At 41.0% G+C, this 20,400-nt stretch overlaps 1 protein-coding gene and 1 non-coding gene across 4 annotated transcripts in view; both read left to right on the top strand.

Moving 5' to 3' along the window:
* The window catches only part of CDK6 (cyclin dependent kinase 6), a 269,773-nt gene that overhangs the window by 176,678 nt on the left and 72,695 nt on the right, over nt 1–20,400 (top strand). For all 3 annotated transcript variants that reach the window (XM_020987411.1, XM_020987412.1, XM_020987410.2), the window contains one exon: nt 14,082–14,191. In XM_020987411.1, coding sequence (XP_020843070.1) covers nt 14,082–14,191 — 110 coding nt within the window. The remainder of the gene's footprint in view (nt 1–14,081; nt 14,192–20,400) is intronic.
* LOC144455249 (U6 spliceosomal RNA) lies at nt 9,229–9,333 on the top strand. Its single transcript, XR_013483967.1, has one exon. It is a non-coding gene; the product is annotated as a U6 spliceosomal RNA (small nuclear RNA).

Below are 20,400 nucleotides of genomic sequence, written 5' to 3' on the forward strand. Positions count from 1 at the left end.
AAGGAAATTGGACTAGAGTGCCAGTGAGGTCCCTTCTGCAGTTAGATCTGTGATTGATGTTATGAGCAGCCAGTCAGGCCAACTGTCTGGAAATAGCTACCCAAGGGCTGAAAATGAGGATGGCATTGCCTTGTCACGCCCTCTTTCTTTACATCTTCCCACCCCCAGATAGTCATTTAGTCATCACTGAGTCTTTGAAGTGAGCAGTGCTTCTTGTCAATGACATGGATTGAAGTAACTTATTTTAGGAGGCCTGAATGCTATGTACTGTTGAAAGTCCAGGGTCTCTGAACTGCCTTTCCATGCATTCATTCTCCATTCACCCTTTTGTCATTGTACCTGTTGTGTGTAATTCCTTGGACACTTCGAAAAAGACAAGATCTCACTGTTGATTTTACCGTATTCACCAAAGCAACACACAGCTAGCCCTTATTAGATTCTGTCGTGAGCTGCTGCGCCCAGAAGAATTCATCATCAGATGATTTCAGTCTTCTGGCAGTGAGTCTCTTGAAAAGTTTTAGCACAAGAAGGAGGAGGAAAACTACCATTTATAGAACTCTTTAAGGCACTTTACATATGTTATCTCCTTTGGTCCTCAAAACATTTCTCCTATTATTCTCATTTTACAGCCAGAGAAAGTAAAGCTGATGAAGGTAAGGGGACTTGCCCAGGATCACAGTTATAAGGCAGGATTTGATTGTAGGTCTTCTGGTTCCAAGACTCGGAGTCTGTCTACTGTACCCACTAGGTGCTACCCATCAATCATTTGTTAAATCACCTGCTGAGTGCCAGAGACTTAGGATATAAAGACAAAACACAGCAGCCACTGCCCTCAAGTAGCCTACTTTTTTCCCCAGAAATAAACACACACACAGGGATATTAACCTATAGTGAATTTGTCTTCCATTTTGGTACTGACTTCACCTCTCAGCCTCAGTTTTCTCATCTCTAAAATTGGGATGGCTGTACTAGCTGATCTCTAAAACCCTTTTAGCTCTGACATTCTGTTCAATTCCATTTAAGATACAAGATCTATTCAAAATATATAGAACCTTTTAGTAGGGGTGGCACTAGCAGCAGAGGGGATCAGGACACCGTCTTCATTTAGAAGGGGACATTTGATCTGAGCTTTGAAGGAAGCTAGAATCCATTCCAGGCACATGAAATAACCACCTTCTACTATAAAATCAATATTACATATTTTTCAAGCTAGACTCTCATCCCCACTTGGATTTTGGTAGGATGTGCCGGAGCTTGGATCACCTGGGCATCGCCTTGGAGAAGGAACATTCTGCTCCAGGTCACAATAAGGAACAGGATGGTAGTATAGCCCAACCTTGTAGCAAAGACAAGAATGGAGACTTGTTTTCTTGGGATGGGATTGTCCGATATACGTGAGTCTGTTTTCCAACCAGCCAATCATGAATTGTTTCCCAGGGGGGTTGGAGATGAATAGAGGGGAGAAGGATAGTTCCAGGACACATGGCTTGCTCGACTGTGTGTGACAGCCTCAGCACCTCTTATCTCTACCTGTAGACCTTGCCAGGTGAGAGCATTTTCTGTCTCATATTCCCACCCACATACTCATCCTTATCTCCTGGTTCCAGCACCTGGTAGAGATTATAGTGATCTGGTGGGTGAGGAGAAAAAGTCTGTTGTGTACCTTTGTTCTATAACAAATTCTTTCCATGCTCATTGGTTTTTCATAAGGTTCATTGTTGTAGAGATGTTGATAAATCTACAAACACAGGCTTGTTTTCTGATGCAATTATGCTTGATTTTAAGTATTATAAAAGCTAAGAACTGGAAGATACAAAGAGTCCTCTGGGCTATTGCCCTTCCTTTAAATAAGATTACAACTAAATTATCCCAGAGAGATGAAAGACCTGTTTTTAAAGTTGTTCTGGAAAAGGGGAGGGGAACGAGGAACACATTCATTTATTAGGTTCCTGCTGTGTGCCAAGAACTGTACTAAGCATTTCCCAAATATTATCTTATTTGATCCTTACAACAACCCTTTGAAGTAGGTGCTATTATTATTCCCATCTTACAGCTGAGGAAACTAAGGCAGAAGGGGGTTAAGTGACTTGCCCATGGTCATAGCTAGTAAGTATCTGAAGCTGAATTTGAACTCAGGTCTTATTGACACCAAGTCAAGCACCCTATGGACTGCACCATATAGAGCATTCCTTGCCACGTTCAGATATATTCTCACAGTCAGAGAATACTTTCTTAGGTCCAGCTTAAATTCTTAATGGTGCAATGTAGTTCCCACTATCTACTTTTCTTTAAGTGTGGTATAGTGGAAAGAACATTGGAGTTAGGGCACCTGAATTCCAGACCCATCTTTAACACTTAACTAACTGTATGGCCTTGGGCAAGTCTCTTTTACAATCCTCAGTTACAAAATATGGGAGGTTGTTTGAAATGGTTTCTCAAGTACCTTCTCTTCTGGCATTCTGTGATTCTGGGGTTTTGGTGATGACAGCGAAACACATACCAGTGAGATTTCTGCATCTTTTTGAATTTTTTTCTCTACATACTGATGCAAGGGCTAGGGAAATCAACAGCATCGTCTGGGTGCTGGCCCCCTGCCTGGTGGTACTGACAAATGGTGGAGCAGATCCTCTGCTCCCCGTGAATACCCTCAAGGTCTCTTCAGCTGGAGATAAGCCTGAAATCCTAGATTTAGAGCCGGGCAGACCCAAAGAAGTCAGATGAAGACACTGAACCCCAGAGAAATTTATGCCCAGTTTGTGGAATGTTTTGTTTCCATTTATGTGGGAGGGAATCCAGGAATGGATAGAGCCCCTTTATTTTAGGATCCCCCTGCCCCAATACTGCCCATCTGAAGAAGATGAAACCCACAGCCCATTGAGATGTCTGAAAAGTTTGCCATGTGGAAGAACGAAGATTCTTTTGTCAGTAGTCACTTCCTCCAGAAATCTCCCAGTCCTGGTGCTTTCTTATTTCCTGTTTAAAAAAAATGATTGAAGTCACTCAGGAACTAGAAGGAAACTGACTTTGGGGGCCTCTGACAGTGGTAGAGTAACCAAAAACCTTTCTAAAGTTGTCCAACAACTCTGAACAGTGAAGTTGTTTCACCAAGCATGTAGATTTTTATGAGCTTTCAAACAACTCTAAAGAGGAAATGATGAGTTATTCAACCTACCATATCCTGTGTTCAGAATAATTTTCATTTCTACTATCTGTGAAGGGTAAAGGAATGCCGACAAATATTTGCTCGGTTTCTATGGTGAAGGGGAAGGGAGGGAGGGAGAGAGAAAGAGAAAGGAGGGAGGGAAAGAAAGATAAAAGGAAGAGAAAGAGAAAGAAAGGGGGGAGGGAGAGGAAGAAGGGAGGGGGAGAAAGAAAGGAGGGAGAGAGAGAAGAGGGGAGAGAGACAGACAGACAGATCAATCATGTGATTGCCCAGTCTCAGAATCAAATCTGTTGTCTATGCTTGTAAGGAGAAAGATCTGTGGTAATTACTTGCAAGGCAGCAAGCATTAAAAAAATTGGCATCCATTTTAAGCTGCAGGTGTCTCTTAAGTGTCAATTCAAACCTAATAGCCTGGAGAGGAACTTGGATGCTTAGAGAATTAGGTTGAAATGTTCAATCTGAGGAGTGACTGTCTATGAGGCTCCCTGTGCATTAAGAAATTATCTGCTTACTAAAAATAAATAGCTGAGCGATAATAGCTTTTTTTTTAAAGGGTTCATAGTTTTCAGAGTGCTCAGGGGTTTTGACATTGTGTCTGTACGTAGTCTGGCAGTAAGGAAGCAGCAGCCTTCCTCCTAGCCACAAGGAAGTCAGAAGACTTCCCCATGCCAGTCTCATGCCATGTGTCAAGAGCATCCTGTTCAACCCCGTACCTTCCCTTCCGCAAGGGGGGTAGAGTCGGGTCGTCCTCAGAGCTCCCTGGCTCTATTCATGGATGGACCTCTTGGAGGAATAGAGTAAGAGGGCTCTGGTGGCGTAGGAAAAAAGACAATGGTAGGTTCACAAGTGCAAGAGACAGAGGCTGTCACCATGATGAAGTGGGATGGGTGGTCAGGGCTTCTTCCCAGGGCAGAGGCTTGATGGTACTTTTTCCTGATGGCACTGTTATGTTTCCCCCACATCTCCCCCTCCCCAGCCCTGCACAACTGCATCTGCTCCCTTGTCTAGCTTCCAGCTGATAAACCTTCAAAGACCCCATCTCCATTGTAGCCTTCTCTTGGGGCTACCTTATCTTGCTTCCTCCCCAGGGACCAGAGGATTGAAAGTCACCAGCTGTATGTATCAGCATGGGTTTCTTGTCTCAGAATAGCTGTACTGACTGGGATGGACTCAGTTTATTCATCTGTAAAATGAGAAGATTAGACTCTGTGACCTTCACAGTCCCTCCTAGTTGTACGTCCTGTGATTGTTCATTGCACACACAGTCAATCAACAAACATTTCTCAAGTGCCTGCTATGTATGAGATACTATGGTAAATACTGGAGACACAAAGACAAAAGTAAATTGGTGCCTCCCTATCTATAAAATAGATAGGGAGATAACAGGTGCATATATAGATACATGCGGGACATAGGAAACCTATATCCATACATACAAACACATCCCCATGGTTGAATTTTCTTTGTTTCTCTGCATTGCTAGGTACATGCCCATACCTATCTTAGGGAAAATGGAAAAGGATATTTCCAAATCTTTGACTCCATTCTCCCAAACTAAAATATTTAGACAATTATCTTTTCATTTTATTGCCAGTTCCCTGTTTCGGAGCCCCCATATTGCCTCTCAGTCAGTATACTGAGATGAAGTAGCAGTGTCCGTGAGCCCAGTGAATGCTGGTCAGGTTCAGACAGGAAAAGTTACTTGGTTGTATCAGTCAAGAGCATTTACTTTTGCTCATCCATGAACATTATCCAATGCCTCCTGTGTGCCAGGCACCTGGGAATACAAAAACAAAAATGACCCCTTCCCTGTACCCTCAAGAGCTGGTGCCCCTGATCAGTCCTGAAAGATAAGAGGTCAGGCTCTGGGTGGAATGGCAGAACCAAGATTAAAACCAAACCTTCTTACCCCTCATCTGGTGTTCTTTCTAGGCAGCTAGGTGGTACCATAGACTACCAGGCCTGGTGTCAGAAAGTCCTGATTTCAAATCCAGCCTCAGACACTGGGTGGTCTTAGGCAAGTCATTTAATCCCTGATTGCCTCAGTTTCATCATCTATAAAGTGGGGATAATACTAGCACCTACCTCCTAATATTTGTAAAGCATTTAACATAGTGCCTGGCATATAGTAAGCATTACAGATTCTAAGTGTGGCAATATCTGAAAGTGAAGGCTGCCTGCCAAGGAGCAGGGCTCAAGGAAGAGAGCCTCTGAATGGTCAGTTTCTCAGATGTCCATCCCAATTCATCCTTCCCCTGCGATTCTAGAGTCCAACAGGAAGCCATGGGCTGCTTCAGCTGCTGGAGAAATGGGAGTGGAGCAAGTCTCATGGGACCACAACAAGTTTTTTGTATGGGCTCCATAGAGGCCAGAATTTACCTCTTGTGACCATGCTTGCCTTAAGCCCTTCTCTGCCTCTGTTTACCCATCTGTCAAATAAGGATTAAAGTCCTTTCCAGCTCTGACATTCTGACCCATTCAATTCCAGTAGACATAAATTTAATACCTGTTAAGTTCAAGGCATAGAAAACAGAAAAGGTGTTTTCCTGCAGTTTGACTCAGTTTATCTTTATAGAGAAGAATGGTAACCTGGCCTCTCTTATCACTAAATTTGGATACTAGGAGTTTCAGCCTGAAGGTCAGTTCTGAACTAATTTCTCAGAGACAAGGTGAGAGAGAAATAGGCAATCATTATAGAGCAGGAAGGGACCTTTGAGGCTGGCTAATGGAACCCCTTCATTTTCCAGATGAGGAAACCAAACAAAGTGATTTACCCAAGGTTGCACAGTGAGAGGGTTCCAATTTAATCATAAGAGTTAAAATTTATTTAGAGTTTTAAGCTTTGTAAAGCACTTTACAAATGCCTCATTTTGTTTCCACAGCAATTCTGGGTGCTATTATTATCCCCCCCTCCTTTTACAGATGAGAAAAGTGAAGCAAATACCAGTTAAGCAACTTGCCGGGTGTCACATAGCTAGTAAGTATTTGAGGCTGGATTTGAACTCATGCAGATGAGTCTTCTTGACTCTGGATCTGACACTCTATCCACTGGCACCATGAAGTTATCCTGGAAGGTACATGCTATTATTATCCTCATTTTACAGGTGAGGAAACTGAAGAAAACAGGCATTAAGTGACTTGTTCAGGATCCCCCAATAGTGAGTGTCTGAGACCAAATTTGAATTCAGATTTTCCTGCCTCTATGCCCTGGGCTTCATCCACTGCACTACCACCTGGCTGCCTTCCATGTGTAGAAAATATTTGTTTGTTGTGTGTGCCGTTGAAAAGGTTCACAGATACAAGAGTTATTAAACTGAGTGTTCTTCTATTGTAAAGGCAATTTTCATGGATGTGTATTTTGGGGCCAGGGCTGGCCTCAGCCCGGCTTTATTTTATGCTGTCATTGAACTCAATTCCAAAAAAAAAAAATTCCCAGGAGAGATCAAAGGCATTTAAACAGATAGAAGCCCTTGTGTAAATATCCTTGAACTTCCCCCCTTTCTGCCGCCCTTAGATTGCTAAAACTCCGTTCAGCACCTCCAGAGGTTGGAAGGTTGTTCCAGCTTGTAAAGTACTCTAATAAACATTGCCCTTGCATCTGTCCCAGCCAGTCACTCCAGCTGATTATAGCCATTGTGATTTCTGCTTACTGGACAAACTGTATCGTGATCATCAAAAGCCCTCTTGAGCATGGAACCGGCCCAGCCAATCTCCATTTGCTGCCTTCATCATTTCACCCCAGGTCTTCCCCCTTTTCCCCTCCTCGTTCCCCTTGTCTTACTCTAATTTATAAGAAGAAAGTCTAGACCCTAATTATGAATACATTCGTGCCTGGAGAGACTGTGGGGTATCGTGAATCGGGAGCTCCCCTCAGGTCTCAGCTAAAGTTCTACCTTCTCAAGGTGTCTTTCCTGGCTTCCCCTTAATCTTAGTGTCTTCATGCTGAGATTGTCCCCCGATTTACAGGGTGTCCCCAAAGTCTTAGTGCACATTTAGGCTTCAGGAACTTTAAAGTGCACTAAGACTTTAGGGACACCTTGTGACTAATTGTTTGGTTGTTATCTCCCCCATTAGCCTGTGATCTCTTTAAGAGTAGGGGGTGATCTTTTTGCCTTTCAGTTTCTAACACATAGTGGGCTCTTAATAAAATGCTTGGCTTGGTTCCCTGTGTGACCCAGAGCAGGTTCCTTGTCTGAGCCTCAGTTTCTCTATCTGTACATTGGGGATCTGAGGCTCAGTTTCTTCATCTGTATATTGGGGATCTGAGCCTCAGTTTCCTCATCTGTAAATTGGGGATCTGAGCCTCACTTCGCTTACCTGTAAATTGGGGGTATAAACAGCATAAGGTTGTGGGGAAGATCAAGTGAGATTATGAATGTAAAGTACTTTACAAACATGAAAGTATGATATACATGAGTTATTGTGATTGATTCTAATTATCCCATTCTTCCTGTCTTTTTCATTGGGGTTCAGATAGAAATCATCCCAGAATAAGTTGCTATCCTACCTGTTGTCTATTCTTTTATATTCTATAGATAGCTGCATAGATGGATGAGATAACTGCTTTTTTGTAGTTGAATTAAAGTGTTAGGATGTAAGCTCATCCTTTGGAAACTCACTGAAAGCATCCTTGGCAGAACTCCTGTAGCAGAAAGGACGACAGAAATGATAGGTGTTACCTGTTACTCTGGGGTGTCAATATCTCCTGCCAGGTACTAGGTCTTATATTTTGAAATAGATTTTGTTCCGTGTGGCTTAAAGATCGTGTTTGCTTTTTAATTTTTTTTAATAGTTCTTATGGATCAGTGTTCTCTTTAGGCAATCATCAGGCAGTCAGTAACATTTATTATGGGCCAGGCATTGTACTAAGCCCTGGGGATATGAGATATGAAAAGAGAGACAATGCCAGGCTCCAAGGTCAATCTAATAGAGAAAGACAACACATAAAGGGGAGATAGAAAAAGTTGGAGGGGGATGGGATGAAGGAGTGCAGCTGGTCAGAAATGAAAAGATGGCTGGCCTGGAAGCCCTCTTTACATGGAGGTTTGGGGAGAAGTTCTTAGTTCCCACTCAGTCCTCCAGCAGGAGAGGCAGAGGGTCCTGAAGGTGCCAGTGAGGTCTGAATACCAAAGCGGATGGGATGAAATCATTCTGTGATAAAGATCTCCACCTTAAGGACTGTTCATTGGTGAATTTCTCCAGAATATTTGGGGGTCTCTTGTTGTAGGAAGGGTCTCTATCATTTGTCAGTACATGAAAGCTAGTGAGCTTCTAATGAATTGGATTACAAAGGAAACCAATGATATTGAAGCATAGCTATCAAAATACCTTAAAGCACATTTATGAACCACCCACCCACCCACCCAGAAATAGACTACTTTAGGTGACATTTGACGTATCCATTGGTATTTATCTATTATCAGCCTGTACTGTTACTCAATGAAGGGATGCTTGCATGCTCCAAAACGATTTCTGTAGGTTTTTGTTGTGGTTGTCACGTGCTCTTAGAATGTCTATCATTCTTTTCCGTTATTTTTTGGTGAAGAATTATTTGTCTTTTTGTGCCTCATTAAAGTGACGCACCCTGTGTTTTGTTAATATTGCATGAGTTCTTGTTAGAAAATTTTCTAAAATTGTTCTGGTCCATTTTATAGTACCAAAAGTATATGTAAAGACTAATTTATGTAGGTGTTAATTGCTTTAAACATTTTGTGCCCAGCTAGCTTTGATTTTTAGGTTGCCCATTAAGTTTAACTTATTTAGCCAGCACTTTCTCCTTGCTACCTTCATGTTCAATGTTACAAATACTAAGGAATTAGTATCATCTTCATCTATTAACTCAGTTTGACATCTTGAGTTTATTATTGTTATTTCCTTTTTAATATTTTTTGATGGGTTTCAAATATTGATTTTTCAGATATTAATTTTTAGTTTATGAATGTTTTTATTCTGTGTTCTAAACCTTAAAACGCTATGAAAGAGCCTTGGGTTGTCTATCACATGGAGAATCCGTGATTCCTTAAAATGTACTAAAAAAAATGAAATCAATAAATTTCCATTCCTCTGCTCGCTTCGGCAGCGCATATACTAAAATTGGAACAATACAGAGAAGATTAGCATGGCCCCTGGGCAAGGATGACATGCAAATTTGTGAATCATTCCGTATTTTTTTTTAAATTCCATTCCCAATGGCCTATACTGATATAATTGAAGAAATTTGCTTATTCCAGGTATTTTAATAATGCAATGTGAAAATAATTTAGGATCTAAAGGATTTACGGAATTGGTTTTTAGGGGGAAACAGAAGACCCAGGTTGGTTATGGTGAAAATTGGAAATCCATTGGAATTGCAGAAGATAGGTGACTGAAATCTCATTATTTGAGATATTTAAAATTAAGTTGTGCTAAATATGAAAAAATGAACTGAACGGACCTGGGTCAGATAACAGAAGAGTTATGCAGGATAGAATGATTTTTTTAAAGAGAGAGTAAAAGACCTCATGGCATATTTAGAATGATCAATAAGGAATTTTTTTAAAAGCACCTGCTATGTGCCAGGTCCAGTGCTTAGTGCTGGATGAATGAAACTGTGCCTGCTCATGAGGACACGCACGTACAATGAATGACACACTCCCCACTCACTGAGCGCTTACATTCTAATTGGGGAAATAATAAGGACATACATAAATATATACTGAATAAATTTAAAGAGACTAAAATAAAAATGAACAAAATACAAAGTACCTTGAGGAGGGGGAGGACGCTAGCTATTGATGGGATCAGCAAAAGCTTCCTGTAAAACTGTGATATTTGGGCTAGCGTGGAGAGGGGAGGAGGAGTGTTGTGAGTAAAGACTCAGAGAAGAGACCAGTTTGACTGGATCCCACACTGGTTGGGAGAATGATCTACAAGGAGGCTGGAAAGATAGGTAGGGCAAGGTAGGGGAGGGCAGCATTCAGCATCTATGGACTTTCCACCTCCATGAACAGTGGGTTTGAGAGTATTGTGCTTTTAAATTTAGTTGTATTCTTTTGAAAAAAATCATCATAGTTTGTAGGCATCTTCAGAATAGTTGATCAGCTTGCTCAACTTGCAGGTAAATATGTGACCAATTAGATAGCAATGCTGAATTTTTGAATATAGGAGTATTTTGAAGTATAGGATGATAATTGATAGTGACATGTAAACAACTTAGAATTATAGATTTAGGGCAAGAAGGGACCTCAGAGACCTTCTACTCTGACCCTAATTCATGAATTTGCTCATCATTTTGCCCCCCACGCACACCGCCATTAGAAGGCAAAATGGTAAGAAATATAAATGAGATACTAGGGACTATCCATCACCACTCTGACACAGCTGTTTCCCATTTGGGAACTATTGCTGGCTGCCAGGAGCTGTCCAAGGCTGAAGCTCATTCAGAGGAGAAAGAAGCGGGTAGAGTAGCGTGCTGTGCTTGTGTTCGTACTTAGTACACAGGCACATGGGCCTTGTTGTATAGGACCTAATAGGTGACTTCTCATTGATCAGGCTCAGACCTTATTGGATGTGTGTGTGTGTGTGTGTGTGTGTGTGTGTGTGTGTGTGTGTGTGTCTTTCTTTGTGTTTAGACTGACCTTGCACTTTGTTTCCAGACTGTCCCTTTTATCTTGTTAATATTTTGTTGCCAAATTATCCTTCTAGTCCTTGAAACTACCTTCTGTCTTAGGCTTTCCTGCTCATTACTCTAATAACTATCTCAATTGCTCTTTTGCTTCTTTAAGATCATTGACAGAAAGTTTTCTAGCCCCAGTTCATCTGGATCCTCCAACCCCATGCCCACCAGGCTTCAGACAAGGTCAAGGGGAGCAGGAGACTAAGTCTAAAACCAAACTAAAGTTATTAAATAAGATGAATGGGTAGGTATCATTCCAAGCTGGGGTCATGCTTCAGAAACCAAACTAGGAAACAGCAAATCTACTTTCTTAAGATACATATTTTAAAAATCACTTAAGACTCAACCAATCAGTCAGTAACCTTTTATTAAATGCCTACTATTCACCAGGTACTATGCTAAGTACTGCCAAAGAAACTTGAAAGTTCTTTTGAAAACACTTTAAAACTTTGTAAGTTCAATTTTAACTTATTTATTCTGTCTAATAAATAAGACCTGTTTCTTTTCTTGTTTGTCAAGAGCTATTTTGAATGGTTACAGGAAAATTAAGAAGACACCTTTGGCAGCAGGAATAAGCATCACTGATTAAAGACGTGACGGCCAAGAAAATAAGGCCCTTTTAAAACTCGTTGTAAGAGGAAGCACCTATTGCTTTGGGTGTATTATAGGGACCACGAAAAGATTGTGAACTCAGAATGCTGTAGAATATGAACTTTTCTTTTCATCCCATAAGGTCCTGAAGTCAGGAAGACTCGGATTTAAGTCTTGCCTCAGATACTTTGTGGTGGTATGATGTGAGACAAGTTATCTAACTTCTCTATGCCTCGGTAAAATGAGGGGAATCAGACTGGATTGAAGGTCCTTCTGGCTTAAATCTGTGATCCTATCATCTTAGATGTCATCAGTCTAAATACTCTTTCCCATGGTGCTAGCCATAACCCATCCACACCTTGCCATTCTGTGTGACTCTTGTCAGTTCCTCCCTGGAACATACTACTAAGCTCCTCCTTATCTCTTGACGTGGTATAGGTTGATAAATGGAGCCTAAGAGCTTTCCATCAGTATCTCTCATTCTCACCATGTAACAGGACCATCTTTTCCAATAATACATGTCTCCGTTAACATGCCAGCAAATATGGAACGTAATAAATTAAACTGAATTTTAAAAACTAGTGCAGTCTTAAGCTGATTTAAGAAAGGTAGGGTACCTGCATCAATGGAAGTAATGATCCTACTGTAGTGAGCCCTGTTTAGACCACATATGGAAATACTGTGTCCATGTGTGTGGGCATTGCATCTTAGGACATTACCAAATTAGAGTGTGTCCAGAGGAAAATAACAAAGGCTTCTGAGGTCATGCCATTTGATGATCAGTTGAAGGAATTGGAGGTGATTCGCCTGGAAAAGAGAAAACTTAGGGAGATGTGTCTGATGGCTACTTCTAAGTATTTAAAGGGTCTTTACTGAAGAAGAAAGATTATGTTTGCTCTTTGTCGTCCAGGGTGGAACTGGCAATAAGGCGTGAATGATGCAGAGTGGCAGATTTCAACTCGGTGTTAGAGAAAACTTCAAAATGTATAAAAGTAAAATGGGCTATTTGCAGAGGTAATGGGCTCCTCTTCACTAGAGGTCTTCCCTCAAAGGCTAGTTGACCATACTTGGAATGTTGTGAGGAGATGCTTGTTACAGGTTGGACTGGGTAGCCCCTGAGTCCCTTTAAGATGCTGTGAATTGAAAGCAGAGTGATCAGCACCTCGGTTTTATGTCTTGGCCTCTGGACATTCTGAGCATCTTGGCATCTTCACCTCACTTCCAACAAATATTTCCACTTTTGAGTAGCATCCATTTAACATCTCTAACAGTACCCCACCACTGCTGTATGCAACACTAGTCAGCAGTTCCTCCAAAGATGGCAGCCATTCGAGTACCAAAAGAATCTTCCCAAAACAAGGATTTGACTACGTCACTCCCTGGCTCACAATCTGTCTCTAGACCACCTGTCCAGACATTTCACATTGTCCTTCACACACACAACTACGTAATGTTTCCCAAATTCAGTTCCATCTTCTGCCTTTACACAGGTTCCGTTCCTTCTTCATCTCCCTCCTGGCATCCATAGGCACCCCTTACAGGAAGCCTATTCTGATCCCCCTCCATCTTAAAATTATCTTGTATTGAACTTTTCTGTGTACATACCCCAGTAGAATGTAAAGTCCTTCAGGGCTGAAACTGTTTTTTCCTTGTGCCTTTGCCTATAGTAGGCACTTAATAAATGCTTGAATTTAATTAGATAAAGATGAAAATGGTTAGAGCTAGTCTGTTTTTCTTACCCTCAGACTAGGAATGATTGCTGGTCATTTTAAAATCATACTTTTTAAATTTTAAAAACACTCTCGCAATTATTTGGTCCCAAGTGATTTTTGAAATATATGTTAATATTTTCTTAAGAAAACGGATTTGTTGTTCTGTAGGGAGTTGGAACGTTTGGTATCTTGTCAGGCGGCTTTGTTTAGTTTATCACGTTCTCTCGCTAAAAGCTTACTTTGACTCAGCACCTGTAATTTAGACTTTAAAAGGTCCCCGGTACCCAAGCAGAGTAGTGCCATCGAAAGGAGTGCTGGATGTATAGAATCAGAGGACTGGGGCTCAGATCTTGACTCTGCTACTTACTACCTGCATGACCTCTAACCTCTCTGGCCCTCAGCTTACTTTTCTGTAAAACAAGAGTGTTCAACTAGATAGCGTCTAAACCGTCTCCCATCTCTAACTATGTGATCCTGTAACTCTTGCACTTTCCAATTTCCAAAGCTATCTCTTCTTTACCAAGTTGCTGCTCCCTAGATGCCTTTTCTAGTGACTTCAGGGAAACGTACTGATTTTAAGACAAGGGTCCCTAAAGTCAATAGAAAGCTTGCTCTTTTTTTGAGAGACTTTCTCTCCAAAATTTCCTTCTGTCATTTTATTGTCCTGAGTCAGCACCAGGCTCTGAGATAAGACTGAAGTCAGTCAGTCAGCATTCATTAAATGCCTGCTGCATGCCAGGCACTATGTTAAGAGCTGTAAAGTTTCCGGTGAGTCACTTGATGTGCTCACAGTCCCTGCAAAATTCCTCTTTTTCTAAAAAATCCTGCTTTGGTTGTAGTACTCTGAAGAATTTTATGGAGATTCTTTCTTCGTTGGATCTTGGCATCAACTAAGATGGGGGGCATTGGCAGTAAAGGAAATGATTATTTTCTACTTCATGTATTTTTCTGTCTTTTGCAGGTTGTCACTTTATGGTACAGAGCGCCTGAAGTCTTGCTTCAGTCCAGTTATGCCACGCCAGTGGACCTATGGAGTGTTGGCTGCATATTTGCAGAAATGTTTCGTCGAAAGTAAGAGCAACTCTTATTATGACTATTTTACCTGAAAGTGGGATCTGAGTCTCCTGGTGACTTTATTGGCAGTCAAAAGCTTAGCATTGGTGTTATAGTGGGAACAGCACAGGATTTAGTAAGCAGACTGGTGTTTCCATTCTGGAAAGGGACTCTTCCTCCCTAAGCCTTAGGTTCGTCATCTGTAAAATAATAAGGTTGAACTATATGGCCTTAGAAGTCCCTTCCAGCTCTGCATTGGTGAACTTAAGATTATTAACTTGTTTCTGTCTCCAAGATGTAATTGAGTGTCCCATTCCACCTACTCTGGCAACTGTCGTCAGAGTCACAGAATTTGAGAATTGGGAGGGATCTAATCAGCTGTCTAGTCCAGCCCATAAATGAAAGGAATCCCCAGTATAGCATCCTTAGCAAGCAATTGTCCAGACTCTTCCTAAAGATTTCCATCCAGGGGAAGCCCACCACCTGGGATTGAGGTGAATCATTCTACTTTTATGCAGCTCTGATTATGAGGAAGTAAAAATTGGGTAATGTTCAACTTCTACCCTTTGGGGCCAAACAGAGCAACTGAGATCCCCCTTCCTCATGGTGTTTAAGACAGCTGCCATACCTCCCCTAAGTCTTCTTTTCTCCCAACTGAGCACATCCAGGTCCTCCAGCCAATCTTCATATGATATGTGACCAGTTTGTAATCTTTCCTTATTAGGCACTGAGGCCTTTTTTCTATTCACCAAACATGTATTAAGTAATTACTGTGTGAAAGGAACACATGCTTGGCTCTGGGGTTACAAAAACAAACCAAAAAGAAAATATTGGTGTCTTTAAGGAGCTTATATTCCACTGGGGATACAGTATGTAAACAGATAAATAAATGCAAGATGGTTTGAGGAGGCAGGTCAGGAATAACTTCCCATGGAGGTCACACTTGAAGAAAGATAAGGATTCTGAGGAGAAGAGGTAGAGAAGGCATGCCCACCAGGGATGACGGTAGGAGGAGGGGGGTCAACAGTTTGTTCAAAGTCAGGGCAGCGAGGGATTGGAGAGCAAGTCCCACAAATAGGCACATTTGGGGAGTGATGTGAACTAAGTGTAGGAAGGTAGGCTAAAGGCCAGATTGTAAAGTATTTTAAACACCAAGCTGCATTGTATTTTATCTGAGAAGCAAAAAGGAGCTATAGAAGTTGAGTAAGAAAGACACATGGTCAGACTCATTTTTAAGGGAGATATTTTAGCAGTTATGTGAAAGTTAAAATGTAGATGGGAGGATTTAGAGGCAGGGAGATCAATTTGAAGGCTGTTGCTGTCATCCATATGAAAGGTGATAGAGGTGATGAGAGGAGGCAGAGAGAGAGCATACCAATGTCACAAAAGCTGATGGAAGAGAGAATATTCAGGAGGGAGTGATCAGCAGTGTCCCCAACCGCAGGGAGGTAAGCATGAGGACTGAGACAAGGTCACCATGTTGAATAATTAAGATAACATTGGTTGGGGAATGACTTACTAATGTGTGAGTGTAATGATATTGCTATGCTGTAAGAAATAGGGAAAATTCAGAGAAGCGCTTACATGAACTGTTGAGTAGTGACATAAACAGAACCAGGAAAAAATAGACATAACGACTACAGTAACGTAAATGAACATAACCAAAAACAAAATTCAATACAATGCAATTATGATGACCAAGTTTGGTCCTGGAGAAGAGTAGAGAAAATGTATCTCCCTCCCTTCATTGCAGAGGTGGGAAACCTGGGATCTGTAGTATGGCATACATAGACTCTCTTTTCAAAATTTTTTAAAATTTTTTTATTTTTACTTTTTTCCTGAACTTAAGCACCAAAAAAATGTGCATGTCCACATCTATAGTAGAACAGAATAAGAGTATCACTATTAAATACAATTTGTTTTTCTTTTTTAAGTATATAATAAGTTCATGTAGCAGCTTTTCAAAGTTGTCTTTGCCTCTTTCAGGTCTTTCTTCGTTCTCTGCATTAAAAAAAAAAGATGCTTCAGTGACCCTCTTTTTTTTCTCTTCTTTGTTTTTTTAATTGCATATGCTTTTCTCTACATGGTTAATATGTTGGTTAATTTTGTTCTGAACTGCTTTTTATTTTTGCTTTTTTTTAATCTTTGATCCCGAGAGATGATTTCCTGGGTAAGGGATAAAGGGAAAATATATTCACAAATAAACATTAGGAGAGAAGGGAGTAGAAGGAAGGAAGGAGTAGTGGATATGAAGTAAAAACCAAAGGAGTAAAATAATTTTTTTAAAAAAAAGATTAAATCCATTTGAGTTTTAGTGTCATGCTAAATTGTAAGAGATTTAGAAGTAAGAGGGAGATGAAGAATTGCAGATGAATGTAGATGGCTGTTTTTAGGAGTTTTGGCTATGAAATGGAGGAGAGGTATAAAAGGATAAGGAGGAGGTGGCACACTTGGCTAAAGGATTTTTAAAGATCCTTTTCAGCCACTGCAGAGGGAGACCTGGACATGTTTATAAAGCAGCAGGGAAAGAGACCGTCAGTAAGGATAAATTGAAGAGAGAAGGGGCAAAGAGAAAGATCAAAGGTGCGTGCTTCTGAAGGAGATGGGAAATGGTGAGATCAAAAGCACAAGGAAAGGGATTACCCTTGACGAGAAGAAAAGCCACCCCTCCCTCTCAGTCTAGAATAAAGCAGGAAAGAATAGTGGTAGGAGTAATGAAGAAGGATTTGGGCATATAGGATAGGGGAGAAGAGGAAGTACACAGTGGATGGCTTCTGTTCTCTCAGTAGCAACAGAGAAGAGGGAAAGGTGGAAATAAGATCCTTAAAGAAAAGATTGGGACAGATATTGTGAAGAGTGTAGGAGAGAATCAATCAGGGAAGAATAAAAGGGTTGTTGTGTAACACTAGGAATTCATCTGAAATTTGAGCGCAGAAATTTGTAGTGGGTCTGGTTAGCACAGTTGCATGGCTTTTCCATTTGCTTTTAGCAAGATATGAGTAGAAGGCATTGATGGTGGGGGTAACCCAGGCTTATCATTTTGCAGGGCATGAGTGGTGATAGAACAAAGGGTCAAAAGATTCGAGAGTAAAAGGACAATGTATAGTTAATTAACTAAAAGGTCAAGACTACAAATTCCTCACTTTGGCATTTAACAGTTACAAAAAGAAAATGAACCCAGATCAAAGATAATGAACAATTAGGGTTAGATGACCAGAAGTCACAGTGAGGATAAAGAAAAAGTTTAAGGGGGAGTGAAGCAGAGGGAGAGGCAGAAGGATAGATAGGAAGTCGTGACCCAAAAGAGAAATTCGATTGTTCTAGATCATGGGAGTAGGACAGGTATGTAGGTTATGGCGAGGCCAAGGGGGCAGGTAATAGAAGTTTAAGAGTGACACATGATTTTAATGTCATAAAGTGCCACATGTTGGAATTCATTCTGGTGATGTCATATATGTTAATGAGAAGGCCCGAAGCTTTTGCTATGTAGTAACACAGAGAGGACATCATTTTCAAAATGAGTCAGAGGAAGCACAGTGTTTTGAATGTGCCTGTGGTTTAAAAAAAAAAGTCTTTCCTCAGCTCTGTTGAATATATTCTGTCTTTCTATTCTAATTTTGCTTTTATTCCATATTAAAAAAAAAAAACGCCAATTAGGAAAGTGTTTGCCATGGGCCAATGCTTAGACGTTCTTTTTCTTGTGATATGGTGGCCATAAGAGAAAGTAGAGATGTCTAGGAAGGGAGAAAGGGTCACAGACTCAGGCAGAGTATATAAGCCAAATTTTGTCTTTGCAAGCCCATTGATATTATGTCAAAACTAAGGTAATCCAGTGATCCCTAGGATTTTGGGTGGGTGACAGTGTGGATCTGACCCATTCGAATATGCAGTAGAGAAGAATGGATGATGGGCTAGAACCCGTGTGAGTAGCAAAATCATTCAGCCCATAATCATTTATTAAGCACCTTCTGTATGCCAGGTTCTGTAGTAAGCACAGAAACATGTTAAGCTGATAATAGAGAGCCCAGGACTGTGACTAGTAATTTATCAGACTCTTTTAGCCTAAATCTGAATCTACAGCCATAAAGGCAGTTAGGGAGCACAGTGGATAGAGCAGTAGCCCTAGAGTCAGGGAGACCTTAGTTCAAATCCAGCCTGAGACCGTGGACAAGTCACTTTTAACTTCTTTGAGCCTGAGTTTCCTCACTGTTAATAGTAGCACCTCCTTCCTTGGGTTATGGCAGGGGCAAAAGGATACAATATTTGTAAAGCATTTTGCAAACCCTAAAACACTATATAGATATATATTTATGTTCTATATATATATATATATACATATATATATATATTTATATACGTAAAGCACTATTATAGGATCATAGGCTTATATATTTAGAACTGGAAGACACTTCAGAGGAGGGAGGGAGAGAGAAATAAAGGAAGGAAGAGGAGAGAAGAAAGGGAGGAAGAAAGGATTGATTTATTAAGCACCTACTATGTACCAGACACCATGCTAAGCACTTTACAAGTATCACCTCATCTTATCCTTACAACCACCCCAGGAGGAAGGCACTGTTATCCTCATTTTACTATTAAGGAAACTGAGGCAAAGAGAAGTGACTTGACCAGGATCACACAGCTAGGAAGTGCTGGATTAAGGTCTTTCCAACTCTAGGCCCAGCCCCTAGGATCATCTAGTCCAACTTCTCACAGAGCCCTAGAGTAGTAAAGTTACTTGCCCAAAGTCAGTCATACTAAGAGTTGGTATCAGAGTTGGGTTTCGAACCCAGGACCTCCACCTCAAAATCCATTACTTTCCATCATATTGCTTGGCATTTCAAGTGCCTCTGAGCTGGAGGGTCTTCAACACTCACCACCTTTCATCCTGGTCCATATTAATGGAACCATGCCAGAAATATCCACTTCAGGACAATAGCTGAAAATGGAAGTCATCGAACGTGTGCCACCTACATAGATAGCTCTAGGAGTGTGTTTGTGCTGGCCACTTCAGAAGTGAGACCAAAAGCTTCTTCAGGTCCCACCAGCCCAGAGGAAGCTTTCAAGCGTGTCCTATTCCATCTAGAACACTCATTCTCCCTTGGTCCTGGTTTTTTATCTTTGTAACTTATTTTAAAGATCCAGGGAAGCCTCCAGTCTTTACCCATGGTAATCTCAATAATGGCCCGGGGCCAAAGGCAGTACGGTTCTGATGTAATTTGTGGGAAAAGAGAAGGCTAGAGGGAAGGGAACTGGAGATGGGAGGTAAGAAAAAACTGGCTCTCTATCACATGCAGAATGGAGGAAGAACCAATTTTAAAATCAGAAGAGAGACCTGTGGGATCGAGTCAGATTCCCAAGGGCATTTTGGGCAGAAACAGCTTCAGAGCTAGAGGAAGAAAAGACAGTGGGGCCATTGTTTCTCTGCAGGCGGCATCATTCTCAGTACCATCCACCTTTAATACCTGGCTCCTTTATTACAAATACTCTGTATTTTTGGTTACATAGAGAAAAGCTGTTCACTGAAGGCAGTACTATGTGATATCAAAGCCATCCCAATGGCATAGGCCTGTGGTTATGTCCCTCCCTCTTCTCAAGCACAATCACCACCTCCTCCCCAATTTTTTTATTGCTACTTTTTGATTTTATACTACACTTATTTCTCCTGAGTCCCTTCTCCCTTGAGCCTCTTTTTTTTATATTGACAAAATCAGTAAAACCATTTAAATAAAGCCAACTGACAGAACAGTGGAAGCCAACAGTATATATCCTATATTCCCATAATCCCCATCATTTTATGGGAAGAGAAGATATGTTTCTTTATCAGTCCCCCAGGACCTGTTTAACTCATTATGGTTTATCGTAGTTTGACTGTTTTTAAACATTGTTTCTCAAGCATTATCACTGCTGTTGTATATATTGTTCTTACCATCTTGGTGATGACCTTGGGTAAGTCACCTCACCTTGGACCTTCATCTTCCTCACTGTAAAATGAAGGGTCTGTGCTAAATGACCTCTAAGAGTCTTTGATCTCCAAGGTTATGAACTGTGACTTAGTGTTGACTTGAGAGACATTTGTAGGAATTACAAGTCCATTCCTAAAACTCCCATCACATAAAAGTATGTCTTTGGTCCTCTTCACTCTGGCAGTTTCATTCCGTCCCATGGCTTCAGCTGCCACCTCTGTGCAGACAGCAGCTCCCAAATCTGTATCGGCAGCCTTTGCCTTC

This window comes from Phascolarctos cinereus, unplaced genomic scaffold (assembly GCF_003287225.1).
Source record: "Phascolarctos cinereus isolate Bilbo 61053 unplaced genomic scaffold, phaCin_HiC Scaffold_1;HRSCAF=81, whole genome shotgun sequence".
Taxonomy (NCBI): Eukaryota; Metazoa; Chordata; class Mammalia; order Diprotodontia; family Phascolarctidae; genus Phascolarctos; species Phascolarctos cinereus.